A 26,034-nucleotide genomic window follows, 5' to 3' on the forward strand; every position below is an offset into this window, starting at 1 on the left:
GCAGACAAAGGAACTTAACTCCTTGGTTAAATATTGCAAATACACCCCCTTATGTCCCTGATATTTCAGAGGAATTGATTTATCCTAAATATAAGGGTGTTAGTTGTCTAATTTATCATTTTGCATGACAACTTGGTATTTCGTATTGTGTATATATTGATTGTTCTTTGTGACATTTCATTCGTTTGTATTGATGTTTGATCATTATGAGTTTAGTTGTAATTGTATGTCAAAACACATTTTCATGTTGTTCATTTTCACTGTGTAAGTACTAATGTGGTATTTCGTTTAGTTGACTATGTGTTCTTTTTGTGATCAAAGATATTAATAAAAAAAAAAATATATGAAATAAAAGGCAGAAATTACGTCTAAGGTAAACGTATTAGTTTGCGTTCATCTTACTTCATATTAATAAGTGTTGTGAAGTCACTAGAGGCATAGGTAATTTTTTTCTTATGTAGTATAACTGGCCCTACCTACCCTCTAATCCTTTGGGCCAAACCCCTCCTTTTTTGAAGAACACAAAGAAAAGGCACATAACCAGAGAGGTACATGGTGTCTAAGGAATAGAATGCCTTGTCAATGCGTTCACATCGAGAAAACGGGCTTCCATCATGCACGTGCAAGCCGCTCTCCAGCTATCAGCTTTGATGTTTTCACGAAAAAAGTGCTTAGCGGCTAATTAAAAGACACCATGTCATGCCGCGAGTAAAAGATCCAGTACGGGTGGGAGGTGCCAAATGGAAACAGGGCGGTAACAAGGAGGGACTAAGAAGCATCCTTTACAATAGAAACAGTGTTTAGCATGCACAACGACGCAAACCAATTAAAAGAAGGGGCGGGCTTCAAGTCCCCTACTGAAAGCGTACAGATGACAATAACCCTCGCAGTGCGAGGAGCGCATGCGCACTCGAGCGATAGGTCTGCAAGACCTAAAAAGGAGACTGCCTAAATCCAGCATGTTATAGGCCGATTTCCCTGCTCAATCTCTTAGTTAAAATAGCGGATTGTTTAATCTTGAATGGACTACAAGATTGGGCAGAATCACATGATATCATGTCAAAACATGGCTTCTGCCCTGGGATTGGGACAATAGTAGAGCAGTCTCAATTTAAATATGCTAATTGGAAAATATGTTAATATCAAAAGGGGGACATCTTATTTAGTGTTTGTCAATGTATCATTGGCCTTTGACTGCATTATGCATGCTAAAGTATGGCAAAAAATAAAAGCTATGGGGGTAGAGGTACAGATTATCAGCTTTCTGATGGACTTCTAATTAGGATGCAAAGCCAGGGTTAGATACGGCATTACAGGAGAATGTTCTGAAGGCTTCAGGGTAGAGAGAGGGTTGAGACAGGGATGCGTCCTGGCTCTTTTTCTATTTTCATTATACGTAAACAGTATGGGTGAGGTACTGGCGGCATCCTCTAAAGATCTCGCACAAATAGGGATGCGCCCTGTCCCGGCTCTCCTCTATGCTAATTATACCGTTCTTATGGCTTTTCCCCACTGGCCCTTCATTCCTTGTTCTCAAATTTTGTTGAATATATGAAGAAACGTGTGTTCTCTTAGTCAATCAAACAAAAACCTTCATTATGAAATGCGGGAAGAAAAATAAGACATGCAGAGATATACAAATAAAGTGTACAAATCTTGGCTTTACTAATACCTTTTCTTATTTCTTAGACGCCTCAGAGCAATAATGAGCTATACAAATAAATAAAGTTAACATTTGGGGATCTTATTCGACAAGGATGGTTTATGGAACAAGGCTAATACCAACAGGAAGTTTCAATTTAACAAAGCTTGCATGGCTCTTAGAAGATTCAGAAGATGATTGGCTTAGCATAGCACTTTATGGGGAGGGCGTGTGGGAACACAAAAAATGTACAGATATGCAACTGCACTCAGTGTTCTTTTAATACCCCTCACACACCAAAAGGACCCTGGGTGTCATGCTTCATCATCGGGGTCTTCGCACCCCTCTACGGGGTGCGGCGTGCTACTAACCGGCGGAATACGTGGGAGCACTTAATTGATGACTATGTGTGGTGTGTGAAGGGGTTATGTTATTCAGTGAGTGGTGGGTTTGGAGTGAAGATAGTGGAAAAAAATTAAAAAGGGCCTGGCGCGTGAAGTCTAATAAATTTTAATTTGCTTCCGTGCTAGCACTGTTAAAAGGTTTGTGTCGAGGTGTATGTGTATAGTAAAGTACAACACATTGGAGCGTCAACATGTTTCGATGCAAAGCATCTTCTTCAGGACGGGGGTGCACAATCCCCACCTTACTCACAACTATATGTGAAAGGACATCAATATTTTAAAACATAATCAGTTTAATTCGGCTTTCCAAGGCTATTGTGTGTGCCTACTTTTTAATATTGTAGATATTGATTCTATGCGGAGATTTTAACATTCATTTGAAGGGGCCCATTTTAAGTCCAAAATACAAATATGTGGGCTGTAAGCCCAAAGTTTTCAAGGCTTTCGTTCAAGCGCTGAGGGATCATGGGTTAGTGGACACATGGAGGACTATAAACCAGTCAAATACCGGATACACGTTTTATTCACATACGCACCTAAAATTGGTCCGATTAGACTATATATTTATGTCCAGTGCACTTATAGTTGGAGCAAAAATGCAGGTCTGGTCTCGGATTACAGCTGATCATTGTGCCTTAATGCTAGATTTGAATGTGTTAAGACAGAGAAAGGTTGGAAGAACATTTACTTTTAATAGGAAATTATTGAACGATGTACGAGTTACTTACCTTCGGTAACGATGTATCTGGTAGAGACGTCTAGCCGCAGATTCCTTAACTTAGAATATCCCCATGCGTCAGACTGGATCCGGAATTTTTTTTGCAGCAGCACCTCTGTGCGCCGGGAGATGGCGCCACACGACCCCACCCTACGTCGTCCACGTACGCGACGTCAGGGAGGTTATATAAGTCCCGCCCGGCGTGCTGACGTCAGTTATCTTCGGAGAAACTTTTCCATGGCACAACGCGGAGCCACCAACAAAAAACTGTGAAAGTATGGTAACAGTGTGCGAGGGATGAAAAATCTGTGAACAAGAAGGAGGATGGTGGAGACACCATCATAAAAGACAGAATTAGACACTGCCTACATATAAGTGAAAAACTGTGAGAAAAAACACCGCAGGCTAAGCAAAGACCCTTCCCTGAGTGCAAGAAGGGTAGAACATCTCAACAGGTCGAAATAGACTGATATTTCCATGTAGAATTGTGTCGTTTATTAAGAACGGAGCACAGAAGAACAACAGTGCCCCATAGGAAGGATGAAAATACTGCCCCATTCCCTCTAATAACGGAGGTTGAAACCAGAGCACAACCAACCCCCAAGAGGATGACCAAGAGGAGACCAGGGACCCGAATCAATAGGAAAGACGGAAGGAAGGGAAGGTAACTGGAGAGGAAAACAAATCTCCTCGGGCCATTTTACAGGAAGAGGCCCCTCAGCAGAGGATAACAGTATATGGAAACACTCAGAGGGGAGCCACAACTGAACTCCTGTGAGAGCTAACCCAATGGCAACTGAAGAGGCCAGCGGAGAACACCACTCTGCAAGGTTCTCGCAGAACGGGGAGGCTGGGTGGGCGTTAAGGAATCTGCGGCTATACACCATCTCTACCAGATACATCGTTTCCGAAGGCAAGTAACTCATACATCTGATAAAGACATCTAGCTGCAGATTCCTTAACTTAGAATCGATACCACAGCCATACCCCAAAGGGGAGGTGGGTCTGCGACAGAACAGAAAATGCCAAGCATCAGATCCGGCAACAGAGTGATGGATAAAGGGGGAAAGCTGTGGCGGAACAGCCAGACAGCAACCCAAGCAGCTTGAAAAAGAAGAAATAACAGGATAGAAGATATCCTAAAAACGCCAGAATGGTGCTTCATCATACCCGTATATAAACGACAGGCAAAACGGCATGAGCCCTATACCAGAGCAAAGAAATAAAGAGAGAGGAGGAAGGCCCACCCTCCGCTTAATGACGCACAATGAGTACACCGACCCAAGGTCGAAATGAACTTGAAGAGATGCAACCAGAGCCTAACAGACTAGCCTACAGAAGGAAGCCGAAGGAGCCGGTGTCAAGAGCCCCAAGGCAAGAGCTAGAACCTGAGTAAAACGTTGGGATTAGCAGGCGGGACAAGAAACATGCCAAGTGCACCCACAAAAGGGTAATTAGGGGCAATCAGCATCAATTTTAAACCCGCTGAAGCAGGAAGAAACATGCATCAGGTAACGGTCATAGAGACTATAAAGTGGCTTACACAAGAGGCATAAAAGAGTGCCCAACCGGGCAGTATGAAGCCAAAGTGAGAAACAACCCACAACATAGACTTGCAGGCAGTAGTCCAGAATCACTGCTATCAGAAGAGCTGTCCCACGGGCGTAGCCTTAACAATAGTATGTGAAAATGTGGAAAAAAGGCATATCGGAAGGAGTGGCCAAAATGCCAAGTTTAACGAATGGTGGGAAGAGCCTCAGAATCTGAGACCAACACTCCAGAAAAGACACGTACAGCGTCGATACCAAAAAGGGATCATATGTCATATCGGGAAATCACCCCAGGAAGCAGACGCAAGAAGGAGCCTATGGGCAACCTGCAACAACTCAGAAAAGCTTCCGCACACATGGAGATATTGGTCCAGACAGATCAGCCTCGAAAAGAGGTGGCGATGTAGGAAGAGGAATACCAAGGCAACCGGCATGTATACAGAAATGTAGAACATATAAATATGCAGAGACTGAACTAGCCAGGAGCAAGAACAAGTCCATACTGGATCATACCTAGTACAGCAAGGGCAAAGAGGACACAATGAAACCTCCCAAAGAAGTGGAAGATCCTGGCAGAAGCAGATAGCACCAGGAAAAAAAAATAGAACACCGTACAACAGACCACCAGGCGACACATGGAGTCCACAGGATCTCCAGGCCCAGGTAAGATAAGCAAAGCTATATAATAGCATACCCCAAACAACGGGGAACACCTCTTAGGACAATAAGCCAAGCCAAGTTAAACGAGCGCAGTAACAAACTGAAACCGTGAACATGAGTTCCGAGCCGTATGACATTACCAAACAGAACCACCAGCTCAATATCACAGACAGAGGACCAGACACAGCAACCTGTGGAACACAGCCATAGCAGACCAGCAGGCAGCTCAAAGCAAAACGCATCCAAGGGATGTAAATAAAAGGGTAATCACCCTTGACCAGAGAAAAAGGAAGACATAAGGCTCACTGCTATATCAAACACAGAGTGCATCTAAAGGATGCAAAATTAAAAAGTACCACCATGGAAGATAGGCCTAAGAAGACCTAAGTGGGAGGACGAAAGCCCGCAAGGTGCCAATGAACCGCCGACTCGGCGTGAGCATCAAACAGCCAAACCCCATTAAAGGGTAAGTCAACCAGTCGCTCCCGGATATTTTCAGGGAAGACGCTATCTCGCAACCAAGCGTGGCGCCTTAAGGCAACAGAGCCTGCCATATAGCTTGGCCCAAAGAATCCGCAGTATCTAAGGCTGAGCGGATTGTGAATTCGGCAAGGTCGCTGCCATCCCGGAGGAGGTGAAGTAGATCAGTGCGAGCACCTTCAGAGGTGGCAGAAAGCAAAGACTCTGTAGAGTCCCACAGGGCAGAGGTAGCCCGAGCTAAAGCACACACTGTATTTAAGGACCGTAGGGCTGCACTAGTGGATGCAAAGATGTTCCTACCCCATGACTAAAGCCATCTGGACTCCCGAGAGGGAGGAAGGAAGCGTTAGATGGGGCAGGGAAGGAAAGGCAGTCTGCAACACAAACCCCTGCACATCAGGGTGCACAAAAAGACAAACAGGATCATGTGGAGCTGGACGGTGGCGGTGTAAAACTGAATGAGCCACCGGGTCACCTGAAGCAGGCCGGACCTAGGTACCCAAAAGGGCATCATAAAGGGAAGCCTCAAAAGGCAGAAGCGGCTCCACGTTCCCGGACCCAGGGTGAAGGACTTCAAGCAAGGGGCACACAGACAAAGGGGCAGAAGGGGGTTGAATGTTTAAAATGAGGGTGGCCAATGAGACCACTCTCAAAAAGCCGCACCAGCCTCGGTAGCCCTCCGCCGAGGGGACAACAGCTCATCAGTGGGGGAGGGTTGTAAGCTGACCCTCCCAAGACTCTGAGGGTGCGATCAATGCCCCACGGAAGGAAGCCCCATGGAAGAATGAGTATCCTGATGGGGCTTCTGGGGAGGCAAAGGGCCTGCCGGACCTGGGAGCTCTTGAGGAGGCTCCACAAATTCCAAGGGGGGCACTGGCAACAATACCTCCGGCGACGCCAGGCATGAGGGCGGCGCCAAACTCTCTCCAGAGGCCTCTAGAGAAGAGTCCACAAACCGGCATCGACACAGCACCAAAACGACGCGTGTCGGCACCGATCGTGCCTCGTCAGTCGACGACTCGGCTGCATCCGGCACCGAAACTATGACAAGCTCCCCTTCCAAAGAAGGAGAAGGCGCCAGAGCTGGGCGAGGCAAGCTTTCGGCATCGCCCGGTACCGACCCCGCCTCATCCATGACGGGCTCCGACTCCGGAGAAAGAATTGGAGCCGGGGAGGTGAGCCTTTGGCCAAGGCCCCAGCTCTGGACAGGCGGCCGCCTGCCCGGAAGCCCGGGGTGTGCTCAAGGCAGGGCTATGAGCACCGGCAACCACCTGCGACGCCACAGGGAGCCCAGTGGGGCTATGCAGCGTGACAGAGGTGCCGTGGGTGGTAGAGAGGAAACCAGCTGGGCCGCGCCCTAACAACACCATGTGGACCATAGAGGGGGACTCAACCGGCCGCGCCCTAACCACACCACATCTCCGACATTCCTGGGGGGCAAAGGCTCAATTGGCGCCGGGGGCGAACCCGCTGGCGAGTCGGTCAGAGATCCCACAAGAAGTGGATATTCTAAGTTAAGGAATCTGCGGCTCAATGTCTCTTTCAGATAAGGCATTTAGAGATCATATGCTTAGGTGGGCCGGGAATTTTCTTGAGATAAACAGGGGAACAGCCTCCAGTCCTATTGTATGGGATTCTCTTAAACAGGAATACGGGCAGAGGTATTAAGCTTTGGGTTAGCTAAACAAAAGCAAAGCCAAATAGTAATGCAGCATTTACTGGATGAGCCTCTGGCTGCGGAATTGGAATTGATAAATACTCTTAGACAGGGATCAGAGTGTAAAGCCGCATATAGTAAGATAGCATGTGTCAAAGCTAAAGTAAATGTGATGTGGTGCAAGGATATTGCCCTTCAATATAATACTTATAAATAAAGCAGATATGAATATGGCGAAGCGACTGGTCGGTGTCTCGCACAGCGACTTAGAGTTAGACAATCCTCCCAGAAAAGATTGGCTATGACTGATGCGGCGGGTAAAACGGTGGAAACAGAAGATGGTATTATGTTTTTTTTATGAGTTTTATTAAGAGTTCTATAAGCAACACGACTCAGACGAATCAGATATAGACAACTTTTGTCAAAAAATTGATTTGAACAAAATAAGTGTTGAGGAACAATTATTATTAGATGAATTGATAACAATGGAGGAATTGGAGGAAGCATTAGGACAATTAGCGCGTGGGAGAGCTACAGGACCAGATAAATTACCACAGAAATTTTTCAGCTGCTCTTTCAGGTGTTGAAAATTGAAATGCTGGGTGTTTTTCAGAAAGCCCAGCTGGGGAATGCGCCTCTTTCTTGGGATGAGGCCAGCATAGTCGTGTTTACAAAAAAGGATAAGCCTCCTAATATACCAGGGTCATATAGACCTGTATCTTTGTTGAACGCCGATGGCAAAATGTATGCTAAGATTCTAGCTAACAGGTTAGAGCGAGTTATTATACGTTTAGTTTCTTTGTCCCAACATGGATTTCTTTCAGGTAGAAGCAACATTAACCATATTCATAGAGTTATTACTGTTATAGATTACACTAATGTGCATCATAAAAAATGTTATTTAATATTTTTAGACGCCGAAAAGGCGTTTGATCGCGTATCTTGGGTTTTTATGTGGGTCATAATGCGGGGGATGGGGTTTGGGCCGGAATTTATCAAGGCGATTCAGAGTATGTATAAGTCACCACGAGCTAGAATTTGCGTTATGGGCAGGCAATCTCAGCAAGTATGTATTAATAGGGGAACTAGACAGGGATGTCCCAGCTCCCCATTATTGTTTGCGGTATATATTGCCCCTTGTGTGCAGATGGTATAACAAAGTGATAGTATAAGGTCAATGGAATGCAGGCTCTATCAGTTACGTGTTCTAGCATATGCGGATGATATTGTTGTAGCCTCTGCAGATCCAGCACAGGCAATACGGGAGATAGAAAAGCTTGCTGAAGAATTTGGGGTGGTGTCTGGATATAAACTTAATGCAGCCAAAACCCAGATAGTATGCACTGATCAGGCCTGTCCGGAGGAGAGTCGAGTAATGGATGAAATAGATAACTTGGTATAAAAATTAAAATGTCTTTACAATAATTAATCGAGGTTAACTGGGGTAATATAGTTTCATGGGTGAAGCAGCAGCTGGATCGGCTTGAGTGTCTGCATCTGACTCTAGTGGGGAGACGAAATGTTCTAAATATGATTGTCCTTCCTAAACTACTTTATTACTTCAGAGCAGTACCACTTGAGTTAATGAAAAAACTGTTGCAAGGGATTCAATCTATATGCAATAGATTTATGTGGGGACAATGAAAAGCAAAAAGAGCTTTTAAATTCATGATGTTACCGCTGGGTAGGGAGGATGGGCTGTTCCGGATTTCTGTTTTTACTATTACGTTTGTCTACTCAAAATGTGCGTATTCCGCTGACAGGGGAAGATGTGATAGATGCAAAAGCTCCATCGATATATCAATTATTGCTAGGGAAGGATGCTAGAAATGTGCTAGTGAAACTCTCTGAGCCAAGCCACTATAAAAAGACAAGGTTTAAGGTCATTATAACAGCTTATAAGGTATGGAAAAAGATATGGTAAGTGCTGACGATTCCACAGCTGAATTATTATACTCCTCTCAATTCAGCTGTCAGGTTCCCAGAAATATTTTGGAATTATAAGATGTTGTGTTGGAAGATGAAGGGGATCAGATATTTGGGGGATTTATTTCAGTGGGGGCGTGTGCTATGCTTATTTTTTAAGTATCTGTAATTGCGTGACTACCTTGTTAGACATCAGTTACATGAGGGTATTACGGTATGACCAATAGTGGAGGCAATTAGGAAGAGGGCCAAGATAGGAATTTTATATTCCACGTTAATTAAGTCTCAAAAGGATGATCTGGCTGCTCATGATCTTAAATGGTCTGCACGATTACGGTTTGATGGAGAGTTGATGCAGATTTCTATTGATACTGCAGGAGAAAATATTGGTATCATCAAATTTACAAACACAACACTACAAGACCATCTTTGATGTATATCACACACCAGACCGTATGATGAAGTGGGGTGGAAATAACGACGGAAAATGTTTTAGGTGCAGTACCGATAGAGCTGATATTGTGCATGTTTTCTTTGATGGTATGGTTCTGACACAATTAAAGCAACAAATAGAGCTGTTTTTGCAAGAGGTTACAGGCATCTCCTTATCAATAACGAAGGAAATGATGTTATTAGGGATATGGCTGATGTCTCAAGTGAGCAGTCAGTATACACATTTAGATATATAACATTTATTACCGTAGCAGTGGCACGTTTATGTATTGCCTCATGTTGCCTCCAAAGTGAGGCTTCCACAATTGAGATGAGGAGGGCTAAATTTTATAACTTTTTTAATATGGAATACAGCTTATATTTTCTGAAGTCAACTACACGGCAAAAACTTGGGATGCAGATATGGGAATCTATGATACAATACATGAAATAATTGTCTGACTCTGGCTCTACAATGATATCATGACTGAAATATGTTTCTCGTTCTGGTTTCTCCTTTTATTTATATTAACTTTGCCAGTGGAAATCATACTGGAAATTCTATTGAAATAATTTGTACTTAGTGACCACAACTGATATGATATGTATTTGTGACATGGATTGAGCTAATAAAAAGTTTAAAAGCCGAATATGAAAAGGATTCTATATCAGCCCTGAAGAAGTGACTGTTCGTGCTGCTTAACATGTGTTGGCTGAGACTTTGTCTGACATGATGGCTGAAACTGCTTTTGATATGCGATTCTGAAGAAATTATAAATATAAACTGCAATCATTTTTCTGAGACACTAACCATTGGAAGAGATTATGTTTTTTTGTAATTTTATAATAACAAATGTGAGTAAAAAATATATGATGTATAATCACCACTTGATGAGTGAAGTGTAAAGAGCTCCCTATGAATTGAAACTGATCAGTTTGTAATTGATTGGTCAGAATGGTTTACTGTTTAGTAAGGGGCAGCTAGCGCAGGGTCAGAGTCATAGAAATACACAAATATATTAAGCAACATGCTCGTCCCTTAAGATCGAAATAAACTGGAAATATTGCCATTGTGGATGATAGGAAGGCATTTAATATAAAACAAGTTCATTTCACAACATTTTAAATACGTAAATTTAATTTTTAGGTCAGAGTGAGCATTATGATTGCATTAGTGTTATGAATGTTATAAAACAAATCTGTGAACAATCATCCTTCCTGTTTACGCAACTCCCAACTGGAACTAAATGGATATACAGGTGATATATTTATTCAGTAACACATGACAAGATAAAGTTATATTCAAAATCTGCTATACTCGCACTTACAGATACTAGAACATAGTCTCTGTTTTACAACTAAAGAGAAATAAAAGAAAACTCACTTCAGTTCACGTCGTGACCACAGCCTCCAAAAGGAAAACAGCTCCAGGACTGAGAGCAACATGGCATTAACAATGATGAATCTTGATGTCCAATAGTGCACTTCCAGCCAATCCCAGGCAAACTCTGCAAGAAGCTGGTAGGGCAGGAAGGAATACTTAACAAGAAATTCTCGCCACTGTTTCCACGTTGGATCTTGCAAGTCCTAAAAACAAAATGGGAAATGTAATAGATCAATCCAAATTATGAAGAGTATTCCGAATAATGAAGAATATTCTAAAGGTAGTACTTAAAATTAACAAAATGAATGAACATTTTAGATGGACAAAAAGATTCAGTCAATAGAAGGAAGGCAACCAGACAGCATAATGTAAACGTAGGTTATTTGTAGCAAGCATGCTTGTTAAGTCATCACAAACAACTACCTATATGAAAGTTCCACATGCAGAAAAACGAAGAACATTATCAGAATTAGAATGCTTGTGTTGTGTAGTTTCCACTAATCAGTAGGAACTGTAGGTTTGTGAACGGCATACACTTTAGGATGGTGCCAGACTGATTCCGTGCACTCCCGCAGGATATGTTGTCCCTTGGACCAGCTAGCTCACAGTGCCACCATAAACCCCTCTAAACCTAGACAGGGCGAGAACACCTCTGGCTACCACTGAACATGAGAAACTTGTTCTCTCAGGAACCATAGTGACAGTCCTAGAACCTTTCACTCAAACAATTGTTCTCTCTTTAGGTCAGAGGAATATACAAAGTATACAGAAAGGGAAATTTTCAATGTTTATTGAACCAAAGTGATTCTTGTTTAGGATGTATGTGCTGCACTTATCAATAGACAGGAGCAGATGAAAGTTATAATAAGGACAGTGAACAGAGCCTAAAGTTCCACCTTGGTGCTATGACAGCATATCTATACAAGCATATGAAATAATATAACAATTTTGGGTACTCCTACTATGCAGACCCTAACCTACGTGTCTAGAATGTATGTTCTGCCAAGAAACCTCTTACTGGATGATCCAACCCCATTATGTGGTGGGTAAGAGTGTAGGACCCCGCCTTGGTCACAAACTGTACACCCTCACAGAGATGTCTGTCAGCTACTGGGCGAAAACAGCAGCATGACCTGCTGACCTCTCGAAGTCGCAGAAGTGCCTCCTCTGACCATACCTAGAAATGGATGTTTATATATAGAAAACGGCATTGTTGCCTTGGGCTGAGATTGTGATCAGGCTGTCATTGTTTGTATTCTACAGACAGCTGTCACCATACGGACGTAAATAACAAACATTTGCACAACGTACGTGCAGGCCTTGTACACAATGCCAAGGCAATACAATAGTGTTCTTGTGAAATTGATTTGTGTAAGCAAGGTCAGTGTTTTCAGGAAACAAACCCAAAGTGAAACTAAAACGCTCATTACAAAAATGCAATAGCATATGTAAAGGAAATTGCTAAAAATCAAACATGAAAATAACGATAAAAAGCATTAAAACAGGTACTCACCCTATTTGGAGACTCAAAGCATAAAGAATGCCAAAATGTCTTAAAAACATAAAAGGCTATACAATGTAGGGCAATTTAAAAGAAATTTGGAAGTTAAAACCAGGCCAAATACAAAGGTTCCCACTACACGGAAGAGGGAGATGTTTATGTGTTCCGAGTTGTAGACAAAACATTTTTGTTTCCAGCGCCCGCAGATGATATTCCCAAAGGGACACCTCGAAGCAAGTTGAAAGAGCAAGTATGTTCCCATCCACACCCTACAGCAGCCACAGTAGAAGTTAAAACAGCCATTGGTGTTCTTTCAAGACAGAACCAAGATCCAAACCACCAGGCACAGAGACAACTTAGTGAGGCTCGTAAAATGCAGCATGGAGCAATGGAATCCACAAGGGACAGCTATAAAAATGGGCCTTCAGAGGGTGTATGTCGGAAGGTTCAACCAATTGCGACCCCAAGCACAAGTCCAAGGCACAGTAGTAAGTGCACAGGAGACAGTGGAACACGAGCTGCACGCAATGAATTCAGTTCTCGAAGCAAAGGTGTGCCAATGCAATGCACCATGTGTTCACGGTACAACAGGAAAGCGAGGCAGTGCCATCTCCATTTGATCTCAAAATTAGACATCCATTGAGGAGCAAAAATATTAAAATCATACCTGCAATTAGGAGCTGGATCAGCGGAGTACCTCCAAAGATGCTTCCGAGGAGGGAGTGGATAAAAGATCGAATAACTCCAAACAATGTCTGGAAGGTGCTTATTAACCTGAAGCCAATGCTTCTGAAAAAACATGCAATTTCCAGTCACACTAAACATGTTAAAAATACGATGTACCAGCTCCCCAAAATGTCATGGGAAGTCGGTACGTAGTAGCGTCTGTATCTCTGAAGAAAAACGTGCCACAAAGATCAAACGTCACCTTGGCCGAAGATAAGGCCACATCTTTTTGAAATAATAAGGCTGTCAGTTTGCTCAGGGTATGAAAACACACGTTTGTAAGATTAATTAAAGGCCATAGCATAATCTCCCTAACTGTACATGCAGATGGAACAGTACTTGTGTACAACAAGTAACAATGGAAGACACGGTCACCACATTGGCAACCCCTGGTTTCATCCCACAGTAACCTTGACTGTTCAACATCAGGTAACTCCCTTTCGAGAGTAATCTGAATGTCGGACGTATCATGGCCACCGGAGAGACTTGCAAGTAGCAAGACAAGCTTGCAACAGAGGCATTACATGCTCTGTGCAACAAAACATTTTTGCATACTAGGGACTCACTCAAAGTATTCTCGCAGTCAGAACCAATGAGAAAACCTTCAGTAGCCTTATTCCGACACCGGAATTTGAAAGGAAGCTCCCAATGTTCATGTAGGAACCCTTCACCTTACGCTTCGTATCTGCCCACTTAATGGTGTTGTAGATAGTACTGAAAGTGGAAAGTCGAGATTGGTAGTGTAATGTACCCATGGATTATCCAATCCGAGAATGCCATCTAAGCAACTGTAAAAGGTCCTTTCTCCAGTCTTTCAATATGTAACATAGTGTATTTTGCATTCTTCCATGCCATAGCTATCTGTTGTTCTGAAAGATGGTATGGTGAAAACAGATTTGTGATGTTAATATGTCACAACGGCATGTGGCCAGAACTTAGTGTCTGTAATGTCCAGCTCAACAATAGGATAGAACAAGTTGGGACTGTCCATGTTTTAATGCAGGCGTCTTGTTGTATGACGTCTATTGTGGATGATACAATGTTACAATGTTACCCAAAGAATATATCCTGGAAGATAAGGTAGTCACACCGTTGTCCACCACTGCAAGAGCCTGTTCTAAGTTGGCCCTATCAATCTCACGCAGTTTTTCAGCAGCCTCCTGTTGAGATATATCCATATCTCATTTTAGACGGCATAAAGAAAGTTTTTGATGTGGTTTTTGAGGACCCATTAAAAAGTCATGTAGGTCCAGTCATCAGATAAAAGGGACAAATGCTGTTGTACCTGAGACAGTGTTGAGGTATTTAGCCAAACAAGGCACAACACTGCAAGGTACCACCCCAAATGTTCAGTGTGCACGTATTGCAGATTGGGCTTCTTTGCTGTAAATCCTTTGCTGTTACATAGGAATCGAGCCTGGTATCTATCTGTGTCTAATGGAAATACTAACCATCCTTTCCAATTGGGATCTGATGAGTTAGGCTTACTCTTATGCAGCATGCTGTTTATGGTATCCTTAGTGTATGGTGTTAACTGCTGCCAGTTCTCAAATCATGTCAGAGGGGGAACCTGTGGTGTGTTCAAATTTTCTCTTGGCAAGGCCAAGACACGGTTGTTGCGCAGTTGTATTCAGAAAAATCATTTGTTGTGGTATTAAACAATCTCTAAATAAAGCCTAATTTCCCTGAACCTGTCAGTCTTTAATCTCTCAGATAGACTTCACATCTATTGTGCCCTTCCAAAAGTAAAAACCTTGTTCAGGGAGCGGAAAAGGAATGAAGCAAGAGTAAATCAGTTTCTTCTCGGTCAACATATTTTCTTTGCAGGTGTCGATGCAAGCCTATAATAAAAAGAGGCCAGGTCAGAGATGCCATACCCAGAAAAATAATCACACTTCTATGCTAAAGCTATTGAACTACCTCCCAAAAAAATGTTATGTACATAAGACCCCAGCCCCTAGGTTCAAAGAATTGCTTAAAATAGCAAAATCCAAATGTAAAAGACTGGAACGGAGTTGGAGACAAAATTACTCCCCCGAGTCAGGAGTCACCTACAAAAAATAATTAAAATCATACGATAAGGCATGTGCCACTGCGAGGGACAGCCACGTCTCCAAAACCATCTCGGAGGCCGCTAATAAATCTAAAACTCTCTTTACCTTGGTCAAAGAGCTGGGGGGCTCGGAAACCTCAGCTAAACCCCCCCCCCCCCTGAACAGCAACCAATGTGAAGAGCTAGCCAAATTTTTCATGCAAAAAATGTAAGTCACCTATCAAGACATAGCCCAGCAGTAGTGCAACAGAACTCAGTTTCCACAATCAACGAAACTGAATCTTACGACCTGCTTCGCATCTCCCCTTGTGCCTCACACTCAGGAAACCCTGAATGCATGGCCAAGCCTAAATCTGGAGACCCTTACTAAGATTTTAGGCAGTTTAAAATCAGGTTCCCCTAATGACCCACTTCCCGTTTCAATACTTAAACAACTTGACATTGGCCTACTTTCCAATATCTGCAAAATCCTTAATCTTTCCATACGGGATTCCACGGTCCCGGCTAGATGGAAACATGCTATGGTATCACCTCTTCTGAAGAAATCCACAGCCGACCCCAAGGTCCCCTCCAATTTCCGACCCATCTCTCTTTTGCCTGCCTTCTCCAAGATACTGAAAAAACACGTTCACTCCCATCTTGCCCAGTTTGTTGAGGACAATCTAATACTTCACCCTTCACAATCTGGCTTTCGTCCCGGTTTCTCCACCGAGACAACTCTGCTGGGAGTCACGGAGAACTTACGCCAGTTTTTAGACAGAGGAGACACAGTGGCACTGATTTTACTCAATCTCAGTGCCGCATTTGACACCATCCTCATAGAGACACTTACCTCTATGGGCATAGGCGAATCTGCTCGGAGCTGGCTGGCCTCTTTTCTATCTAACCGCACTTTCCAAATCTTCTCTAACTCAGCAACCTCCAAAACCCACAAGTCTCCCTATGGTGTACCTCAGGGCTCGATACTTAGCCCCCTTCTCTATAATCTGTACGTCAAACCATTAGCCCATATAGCGGAACAAGAAGGTCTCATTCTTTTTACCTACGCCGACGACTCCCAGATCGCTTTTTCTCTCTCGCAATCTGACCAAGGCTCTTCATCCCTCCTACAGTCAGGTTTGAGGAAAATTGCAGACTGGATGAACCATAAACTTCTGAAATTGAACGGAAGCAAAACCAACGTTTTAATTATGGGCCAAAAACAGGATCTGTGGAGCTCCAAACACTGGCCTTCTGAGATGGGATCCCTTCCGAGCCCATCCAAATCTGTCCGCAACCTAGGCTTTACCACTGATAACGCCTTGACTATGCAACATCAGGTCAACAAGGTTTCAGCCATCTGCTTCACAATTCTGCGCTGGCTTAAGAAAATTATCTGGATGCTGCCCACCGACACCCAAAAAACCGTGATCCACGCCCTGATTACTTCTCGGCTGGACTACGGCAATGTCCTTTACCTAGGGGCCAACACAACTGTGACTAGACATCTTCAGCTACTCCAAAATGCCGCCGCCAGACTGCTGTGCAAAATCCCCAGATCCAGTCATATCTCTGGTCCCCTACGAGAACTACATTGGCTCGGGGTTGAAAGTTGCATTAAGTTTAAAACCCTGAGCTATATGTTCAAGATTAAAGCAGGTACAGCTCCCCGTTACCTTCAATCCCTTGTTAATTCATACAATCCCCCACGAACCCTCGGTTCTTCTTCTCTGGCGTATTTTTCTGTGCTCAGAATCAGATACGCTAGAATGGGTGGCCGGTCTTTTGCCTACCTAGGCCCTACACTTTGGAACTCTCTGCCCCTGAATCTACGGTCTGAAACCAACTATGCCCGTTTTCGTAAAGCCATTAAGACTTCGCTCTTCGACCAATACATTTCCACCTATATTGTTCTAGTAAATTTCTGAGTCTGGTGTCTTTCAAGCACCCTGCCTGTCCAGCGCCGGGAAACCCTTTTTGGGTAGCTGTCGCGCTCAATAAACTCAATTAATAATAATAATTGGTGGTGTAGGACAATGTTCCCATTGTGTAAAGTTGAAAACTTCACGAGGAATACTAGCTTTGTGTAGAAAATGATTTCTGTAATGTTGAAAACAAAACATCTCAAAGTTAACTATAACATCATATAACTTATCAGAAGAAAACACAGTTGAATCTTCTAGATCTTTTAACATTTAATATACTCCATCAATGTCCCAATCATCAGAAATAGTAATAGGGGTGATAGTATCATTTAAAGAAATGTTATATAAATGTGGAATTTGTAAAAGTTCAGAGGGACCATTCACATCAAATGATACTTTATCACTCACAATCCCATACGGAAATGGAACAGCTGAAATGTTCACAAGGGGCAAGCCTCTTTGTTCATGGTGTGATGATGGGTGTGGTTTCATAAGCAAGTTTACCATGTGTAAGCAATCTGGGATGAAATGGCTGTTTAGAAGCATAAGGAACACTGTAACAAAACCAATCCTAAGGACCAGGAAAAGTAACGTAATTGTAATCCAAAGATGTAACCATGGAGTTCCAAAGTATGTTCTTTTTAGCCAAAGATAGAAGACATGCACCTTCAGCTGAAAAGGCAGGGTGGTGGGAGCAGAAGTTGTTCTAATGTGTCGGAGATGAAGTCATCAAAGTCCATGAAGTAACCAGAAGCCATCCGGTCTATCCTTGGCAGCTCAGCAGATTGTGATGAACTTGATGAAGACTTGATCAATGCTACATTGACATAGACCATGTTCTTTTCAGGATTCCAAATTGAAATTTGTGTTTCTGTACTTGCTGACTGTACAGTTGTCGTGGTTTTCGCAACAGGTAGAAGACATACTTCGTTGTTGTTTAGTGTTGTCTTTTGTTGGAGAGAACAGACTATTTGTAATTAAAGCTTCCATCTGTGATAATCCCGATCTACAAGGAGGGTAAGCCGGCGGATGACTGTGCGTCGTACCGCCCAATCTCCCTCTTGAATAAAGAAGTGAAGCGCCTAGCGACTATCCTAGCCTTCAGGCTCCGGGGGGTGATAACAGGACTGGTCCACCTGGATCAGACGGGTTTCCTCCCCAATAGGGCCACCAGATTGAACCTTAGACGGACGCACAATTGGCTGCAGGTGGTAAGCAGGAGACAGGACCCCCATTGGGTCCTGTCTCTGGACGCCGAAAAAGCGTACGATGCAGTCCAGTGGCCCTTCCTCGAAGGAGTCCTGCTACGGTTCGGATTCGGACCCAAGTTCCGAAAATGGGTCCATTTGCTATACGCCGACCCCAGAGCGAAAGTTAAAGTAAATGGGACTCTATCTTGGGACTTCCCGGTACGGCGAGGGACCAGGCAGGGATGCCCCCTGTCCCCCCTGCTTTTTGCACTAACTATTGAGGTGCTGGCGTGTGCGATAAGGCAAAATGCAGATATATGGGGGTTTAGAATAGGACCCGCGGACACTGAGGAGGAAAAAATATCCCTATACGCAGATGACGTCCTCCTATATATCACACCACGATACCAACGCTGTTCTCAGAGTTGAAAAAGTACGGAGCAAGGGCTGGTTACCGGATAAACTGGCATAAATCGGTACTCTATGACCCCGAGGCCAGGAACAATGGTCTGGCTTGCCAGAGAGGCCACAGACGACGAGCGAGGGTTTTGTGTACCTTGGGATCTTTGTGACACAGGATAGCGCTAGCTCCTACGAAAGGAACATTAGGCGAGTAGTACGTAACTTTGTAGAAGATGCAAACCGGTGGCGGAGGCTCCCGCTAACGATTCTAGGCAGGGCGGCCATGTTCAAAATGGTGACGCTACCGAGGTTTCTATACGCCTTTCAGAATGAGTACTATCCCCTCCCACATAGGGTGTTCACGGACATAAACGCAGAGTTGAGAGCCCTTTTATGGCTGGATAAACAGCCTCGGGTGGCGTTGGCGACCCTAAACAGACATCAGTACAGTGGCGGGATCTCGCTCCCCAACATAGAAGCCTACTACTGGGCAGAACACCTGGTCCCTATCAATGACTGGCTCCACGCTTCCGCTGCACACCCCACATATGCACTGGAGAGAAGCGGTATGGCAGCCCGTCCATGCACCTCCTATCTCTGTGGGGGCAAGGGGAGAAGGGGCCTGCTCCCGGCCACCAGGCTTACCCTGACGGTCTGGAGTAGAGCGACCAAACGGATAGGTTGGGAGAAGAAACCTACTAGGCAGACACCACTATGGCACTGTGCTTGGCTACCAGAACTGAACAAATTGAAAGGGTTCCAGAGGTGGGATGACACAGGGATATCGACATTGGGAGGGCAGAGGGGATCCAGGTGGGAGCGCTCCCTGAATATGCAGCTCTGGAAGGCCGCCTCCTACAGGAACAAATTCCAGGCAGGGCGGTCTCCCTAACGTGCAGAACACTGATGAATAATACACCAAATGGGTTGGTTACCCTTAGGAGAAAGTGGGAGTGTGACGTTGGGGAAATGGATGATGTGGACTGGGATGTGGTGCTGATGCATCCGAGAGAGGTAGCCATTAAATCCCGACTGAGGCTTATCCAATATAATGTCCTTCACAGGACCTAATTTGACAGGGTGCGCTTGCACAAGATAGGGAGGGCTGGAGACCCGAGATGTCTGAGATGTGGCCAAAGTAGAGGGGATTTTTACCACACGATCTGTCCTGCCCCACAATTCAGACCTACCGGGCGGAGATCTTGGGGGAGCTGGGTGAGGTGCTAGAGATCGCCCTACCAGTGGACCCTAAGCTGGTCTTGCTGGGCATGACTAACGATGTGGATCTTGCACGCCCACTGTTGATTTTCTTAGTCCTGGCCCTGGTGGTAGCCAAACGGGATGTGGCACGAAAGTGGGTGGTGGCTGCATTACCGCAACTGGAGGAATGGAGGAGAGGTCTGGATTTCTATATGGCAGCTGAGAGAGTCACCTATAAGGCGAGGGGGTGCCCTAAGAAATTTGGTAGAGTGTGGGGCAAGAGGAGAAGATACCATAGCCTGGATGGGGGTCTCTGACTTTAGAGGACTGGGAGGGTCACTACATGGGCACTGGAGGATACACGCAGATAGGTATTTGGAAGATGTTGCTTGGGACCTGCACAACTGTTTGCTGGGGCGACCTGAGTTAAAGGGGAATGTACTGCTTTTAATGAAAATACATGGGGGGTGGAAGGGACGGAGGTGCTGACTATTGAGGACATGATTGTTATGTTGTTGAATAATAAAATGTAAATAAACATTTAAAAAAAAAAAAAGCTTCCATCTGAACCTCCTGTATGGTAGCGAGAGGGGACTGGTAGCTACCTAGGAGCCTATGGGGCTTACTGTTGAGAATCGGCCACATAGTGCAGTTTGATCAGATAAATAGAAACAAAGAGATTGTCTCCACGGCCAGCAAGGGGTGGAAGTAGTACAGTTTGTGTACCTTCAACAGAGAAGACAGGCTCAGGCCGATGGCTCAAACTCCGTTTTGTCCACAATCTTCTCTCTGACCAGTTATATGACTTTCGAGATCCGGCCGGGCCTTGCCGGAACTACCTTCACTTATCCAGTGGAGGTGCATTTTACTTGGTTGTTGCTTTGTTCATCCCAGAAGCCAAACGTTATTGATTTCAAATGGCGTGCTGATATTGTTGAGGTCTGGGACCCACATCTTAACCCAAAACAGTTTCTCATAAGGAGTCCAACCACCCAGGGACTTTCTTGGCATGTTGTTCAAGCCCGCTGGACCCCATATAGGTGATGGACCCAATTGCGACCTGAGCCTAGCACCCTGGCTGTTAAAGGTGGCTTTAAGTCACGGTTTTTCCTCTCCACTAACACGTTTCCCTCTGGATGGTATGGAGACGACAAACAGAGGATCACACCCAAACTTCCCATGGCCTATCTGTAAGCCTGAGACGCCAGACCCTGGTCGGAATGTAATGTGTAAGCTGCGCATGTCCTAATGAAGACTCGCAGATCCTTTATAACAGTATGGGCATCAGCCAATCGCTGTGGCCAAACCCAAAGGAATCAAAAGCAGGAATCCACTGCCACCAAAATATAATTGTAAGCCCAGTCTGATGATAGGGAGCTGCAGTGGTTCAAGTACACACAAGCAAATGGCTTGTTTGAAATCAGCAGAGGCGTCCGAGGTGGCCGTGACACGGTGGAACCCTTCATTGGTTACAGATGTCGCACCTGAAGACAAAGTCCTCAGTCTGTTTGTAGAGACCTGGCCACCAATAGCGTTGCTGCAATAGTGAAATTGAAGCAGTCACCCCTGCTTGTGCAGAAGCCAGACCCTCATGTGCAGCTAGAAGGAATCTCAGTCTGAAATCACTGTTTGGCATTACTTTGTCCTCTAGTCCTGGAATCTGAGAATACAGTGTGTTTTGTGCATCTAACTTGTACGAGTACTTGAGTGGAGAGCCTTTCAGCAGGTCATGCCATTGCGAGCAGCATTGACTGCACCCATGATGTGTCTCTCTATCCTCATACTAGAACAAGTGATTGCAGCAACAGTGCGAACATCAGCCATTGAATACCCTGCAACGTCAACATTAGCACGTCGATTGCTCAGTGTGTGAATGACTTGAGCCCGTGGCAAGCATTCTTTCAGCTTCGCCACTTGTTCCCAAAGCAACTTGTGCTTCAATACGCAGCCTTTTGAATCTCTGAACCCATTCTGGCTCCAATAATGTTGGTACTCCTTATATGATTGCACCCAGTAAAACAAATCACACACTATAAGCATTGGGAATCAAGCATCCGTATTCTGTAGTGCCAGTACTGAAACCTTCAGCTCTCGCAGCTGCGCTGTGCAATCACTAGTGACTGTGTGTAGGTTTTCTCAAGATGGAAAACTTCATCATGCATATGCCCTTTTATAACTGTGCATGAGGCTGAGCATTGATGCTTTGTCCCTACGGCAGGCTGAGCAGAACCATCAGTATAATTGATTTAATCATAGCGAGCTAGAGGCATTACTTCATTAAGCAGAGGATATTCTTGTTCGGACTGTAGAAATGCTTGTGTTTGTAGTGTAGAGTCAAATCTGTAATCTAAATCTGTTGCAGTGAGTGAATTTGCCCATTGTATCCATCTTAAATGCAGAGCTTTAGCGTTCGGAACGCTTGCTCTGGTAACCGCCTCTAAGGTCGGTATCCGGCCACGACAATAAGGCGTTTCCTTTGAGCCAGGGCTTACTCTGTCACTACACCAGTCTGTACTGCTGTCAGTATTTTTTTCAGTAGGTGCAAAACGCATTTCAGCATTGGTATATACATTTATTTATGCGATTTTATATAGCGCGAACTTTACCCGAAGGTGTCAGAGCACTTTACATAAGAACCAGTTGAAAAACAAGGACTTAGGATTACATGCGTTACATAAAGGATACAAACAGAAAAAAAAATGCAAATGTACAAGATGTAAAGTCACACAAGGAGGAGATACACATGGATATACTCTAAGAGTCACATAGGAATGGTAGAGAGCACAAAGGTCTACTGCATATACTAGTGATTAGAGTTATCTCTATATACATAGGGAAGGGATACAAATGGATATACTCTAAGAGTCACATGGATATACTCTAAGAGTCACATAGGAAAGGTAGAGAGCACAACGGTCTACTGCTTATACTAGTGATTAGAGTTATCTCTATATACAAAGGGAAGGGATATGACTGGATATACTCTAAGAGTCACATAGGAATGGTAGAGAGCACAACGGTCTACTGCATATACTAGTGATTAGAGTTATCTCTATATACAAAGGGAAGGGATATGACTGGATATACTCTAAGAGTCACATGTGATTTATATGCTATTGGTACTGTCACCTTTATTGAACGTGGCATATTCATACCGTGATGTTCCCACGATTACACGGATCACCAAGTTTGTAGTGTTTACATGTGTGTGTGTAAGTGTTTGAAAGCTACCATGTCAGCTTGAATGGGACATAAATGTTCTCTATGCTCCTGCGTCCATTGTGTACTTGACAAGTCTGGAAGTATTAAGTCATAGAATGGTTTTACCCATTCTGTGTAATCAGGAATGTACGTTCTGTCATAATTTAGGAATCCTAATATAGATTGCAGTCTTTTTATAGTGGTTGGAGCAATGCACATTTTTTTAAAAAATGGGTCGCCCGGCTTTTTCCCTCACTTGACCACTTGCATCCCAAAAATAGGTCACTGAGGTGGGCGATCTTTGATACTTTTTAATTAAATATATAGCCCATGTGAGCAAACCCCAGGATTATGCCGTCTACTTTGGTAAAGTCTTACATCATGCCTGATCATCAAAATTGTCAAGTAATTGTGTAACTGTGGATGAGAACAGCCCTGGGCTACTCATACCCTTGAGGTAAAAGGCAGAATGGTTTCTGAGAACCTAGCTTGGGGAAGGCTGTCAAATATCTTTTTCCAGGAGCTATATTGTGGCAGAAAAATCCATTTGAGATACCTAGTGTTGTTCTGTATTTCTTCTGCAAAAGGTATTTATTAGTGCGGCACTGTGTGCGTTTTGTGCTGTAAATGTGAGCATAGCTAGCTGTGCTTAAATGTCTGTACTACAATACCAGATGATATAAATCATCTGGTTTCGTAACCGGAAACAAAGGATTTTTCATTGAAGGCATACAGGTTTCGATTTCACCTTGGTATTCAAGTTGTTCTAGGATTCCATTAACTTGCTGTTTAGCTTAGTTTTTTATTGGATATTGTCTTTGAGGTTGAAGGTCGTCCTCAATGGAATGTCATGATAAGGTGAACAGTCATTTCACCCCCTCCATGGTTACGGTATAACGCATGAGCTAGCACTAGAGCCCACTCTGGATTCTGAAACAAAGTCAGAAAAGGCTGATAGAATTACCATTTCCCCGTTTAGGCAATCCATTTCAAAATCAGGTGGCCAATGCTTTTCTGTCAGAAGAATATCATAACCTTGAACGTGTTCCTCCTAAAAGAGGACATTAATGAACCTTGGCACGTAACCCTTCACCGTAGTTAGACTACGTATACACGATGTGGAACACTTACCCTGGTATCTGGTGTTTCCACCGTGATATACACAATAAGCGCTACTTCCACCAGACAACCCATCAGGTTCTGGAGAACGATCGTGACTTCTGCCACGCTGACTAGCGTTGTCAATGCACATTCCCCGTCCAGACAGGGAGTTATTTTAACCTCATTTATTGAACCCCATTGGAACCTAACCATAAAGGTAACCGTTGCTTACTTATTTTTTGCATGGATTAAAATTAACTGAACTGCCAGCTAAATACAAAATTTAAACAAACGCTTACCATGAAATATTTCCCCCTAATATACAGGAACCTATCCTTAACAAGATCCCCACATCAGGAGGATTGTAGTATCGCTTTATCAAGCAAATGAGTATTCCTTTGATTTTTTGGCTGCTTCCGGTTGGCGGGCTTAAATGAAATTCTTTTACACCTCTCAGGTAACTCAATTGACTTAAGTCAACACCACAAAAATTCAAATTGTGCACAGCCTCAGTCATAATAAATCTCCAAACCTCAAAAAACAATTTTATTTATATTCAATAGGAAATATACAACTAAAAAAGACTAAGTCTTGGAATCTTTTGACAGCAGAGATCGCATTTGGAAACCCATCCCTGGATCCAAATCAAAATAGGTAAATACCATCTCCAAATAGAACCTTGAATTCGAAAGAGTATCTATGGACCAATTCACAATATTACTTTGTTCCCCTATTGTTTCTTTTTAGTCCGTAGCACTATCTTCAGAAATCAAGAGAAAATAATTTTTATATAAGAACCAGATCTATCCATTCACATTATACTTCAATTTTTTAAGTAAGTGTTCCTACTCATTGGATATACACACTGAAAGCAATTGTATAAGTGCTCTAATTGTTATAAATAGGTGACTATAAACTTTACCTACGAGTTCTATCAAGCTAGGCCCCAAGTATATAATCTTCTATCTTTATATAAGTGGCCTACAACTATGAGATTTATATTAGGAACTTTGAATTATATACCCTTTTTCAAGTTCCATGTCTCCAATCTGTGGAATCACTACCCTGACACAATATATCATACATGTGATTATACACCACAATGAATATGGATTGGATCTTCCACAATACTCCCCAAACTCGGTCACTTTCTAATTCCCGATATATGTTGGTCTTTTATCCTAAAATGTATTTTACAATCTGTGACTGCCAATAAGGCAAGGAAACGAAATGAAAAGATGTAGACATGTCAAAATGTTATGGAAAGATTGAGACTACTGTTAATAACATTAGTAATTAGAAATGTCATGTGTTAAAAACTAGGATCTAAAGAACATATATAATTTTATTGTATGGCATTTTCCTTTTAGAACTATCGTGGCTGCTCCAGAAGAAGGCGCTGGTCCGCCGAAACGCGCGTAGAGATATAATTTGCCACATTTCCTTTTTTTACTCTGTTTCTATCTTATGTATATTCATATACTTAATTGAATGTGATTTTTTAATGATGCTTTGAATTTTTACTTGTATTGTGTTACACTTGCCACTATTGATATTGATTGTATAACATGAAATTATATGTGTGTTAATAACTTTGAATAAAATTGTATATTTTTTACCAAAAACTAATGTTGTAGCTCAGTCCCTTCCTATGTTTACTGTTTTTGTTGCCTAGATTGATACATACCATTCATTTGTTTTTCCCTGGTCTAGGAACTACATTTCTGTGTATTCAGGGGGTCCTTGTTAAATATATGCATCATTCCCCGTCCAGAAGCAGAGTCATCGATATCCAGGGCATGCCTGACCATAAGTCCAGCTACCTTCTTTTTAACTGAGGTGTAGATGTTTTGGGCTTTTCTTCTTGATTAATAACTTAGTCAGACAAGCGTTGTGAATCCTT

General features: G+C 43.4%; 1 protein-coding gene across 3 annotated transcripts in view; it reads right to left on the reverse strand.

Annotated features, from left to right (window-relative positions):
- Nucleotides 1-26,034, reverse strand: part of BFAR (bifunctional apoptosis regulator) — a 330,143-nt gene that overhangs the window by 24,964 nt on the left and 279,145 nt on the right. For all 3 annotated transcript variants that reach the window (XM_078663091.1, XM_078663089.1, XM_078663090.1), the window contains one exon: nt 10,854-11,056. In XM_078663091.1, coding sequence (XP_078519217.1) covers nt 10,854-11,056 — 203 coding nt within the window. The remainder of the gene's footprint in view (nt 1-10,853; nt 11,057-26,034) is intronic.

Source organism: Lissotriton helveticus, chromosome 10, assembly GCF_964261635.1.
Source record: "Lissotriton helveticus chromosome 10, aLisHel1.1, whole genome shotgun sequence".
Taxonomy (NCBI): domain Eukaryota; kingdom Metazoa; phylum Chordata; class Amphibia; order Caudata; family Salamandridae; genus Lissotriton; species Lissotriton helveticus.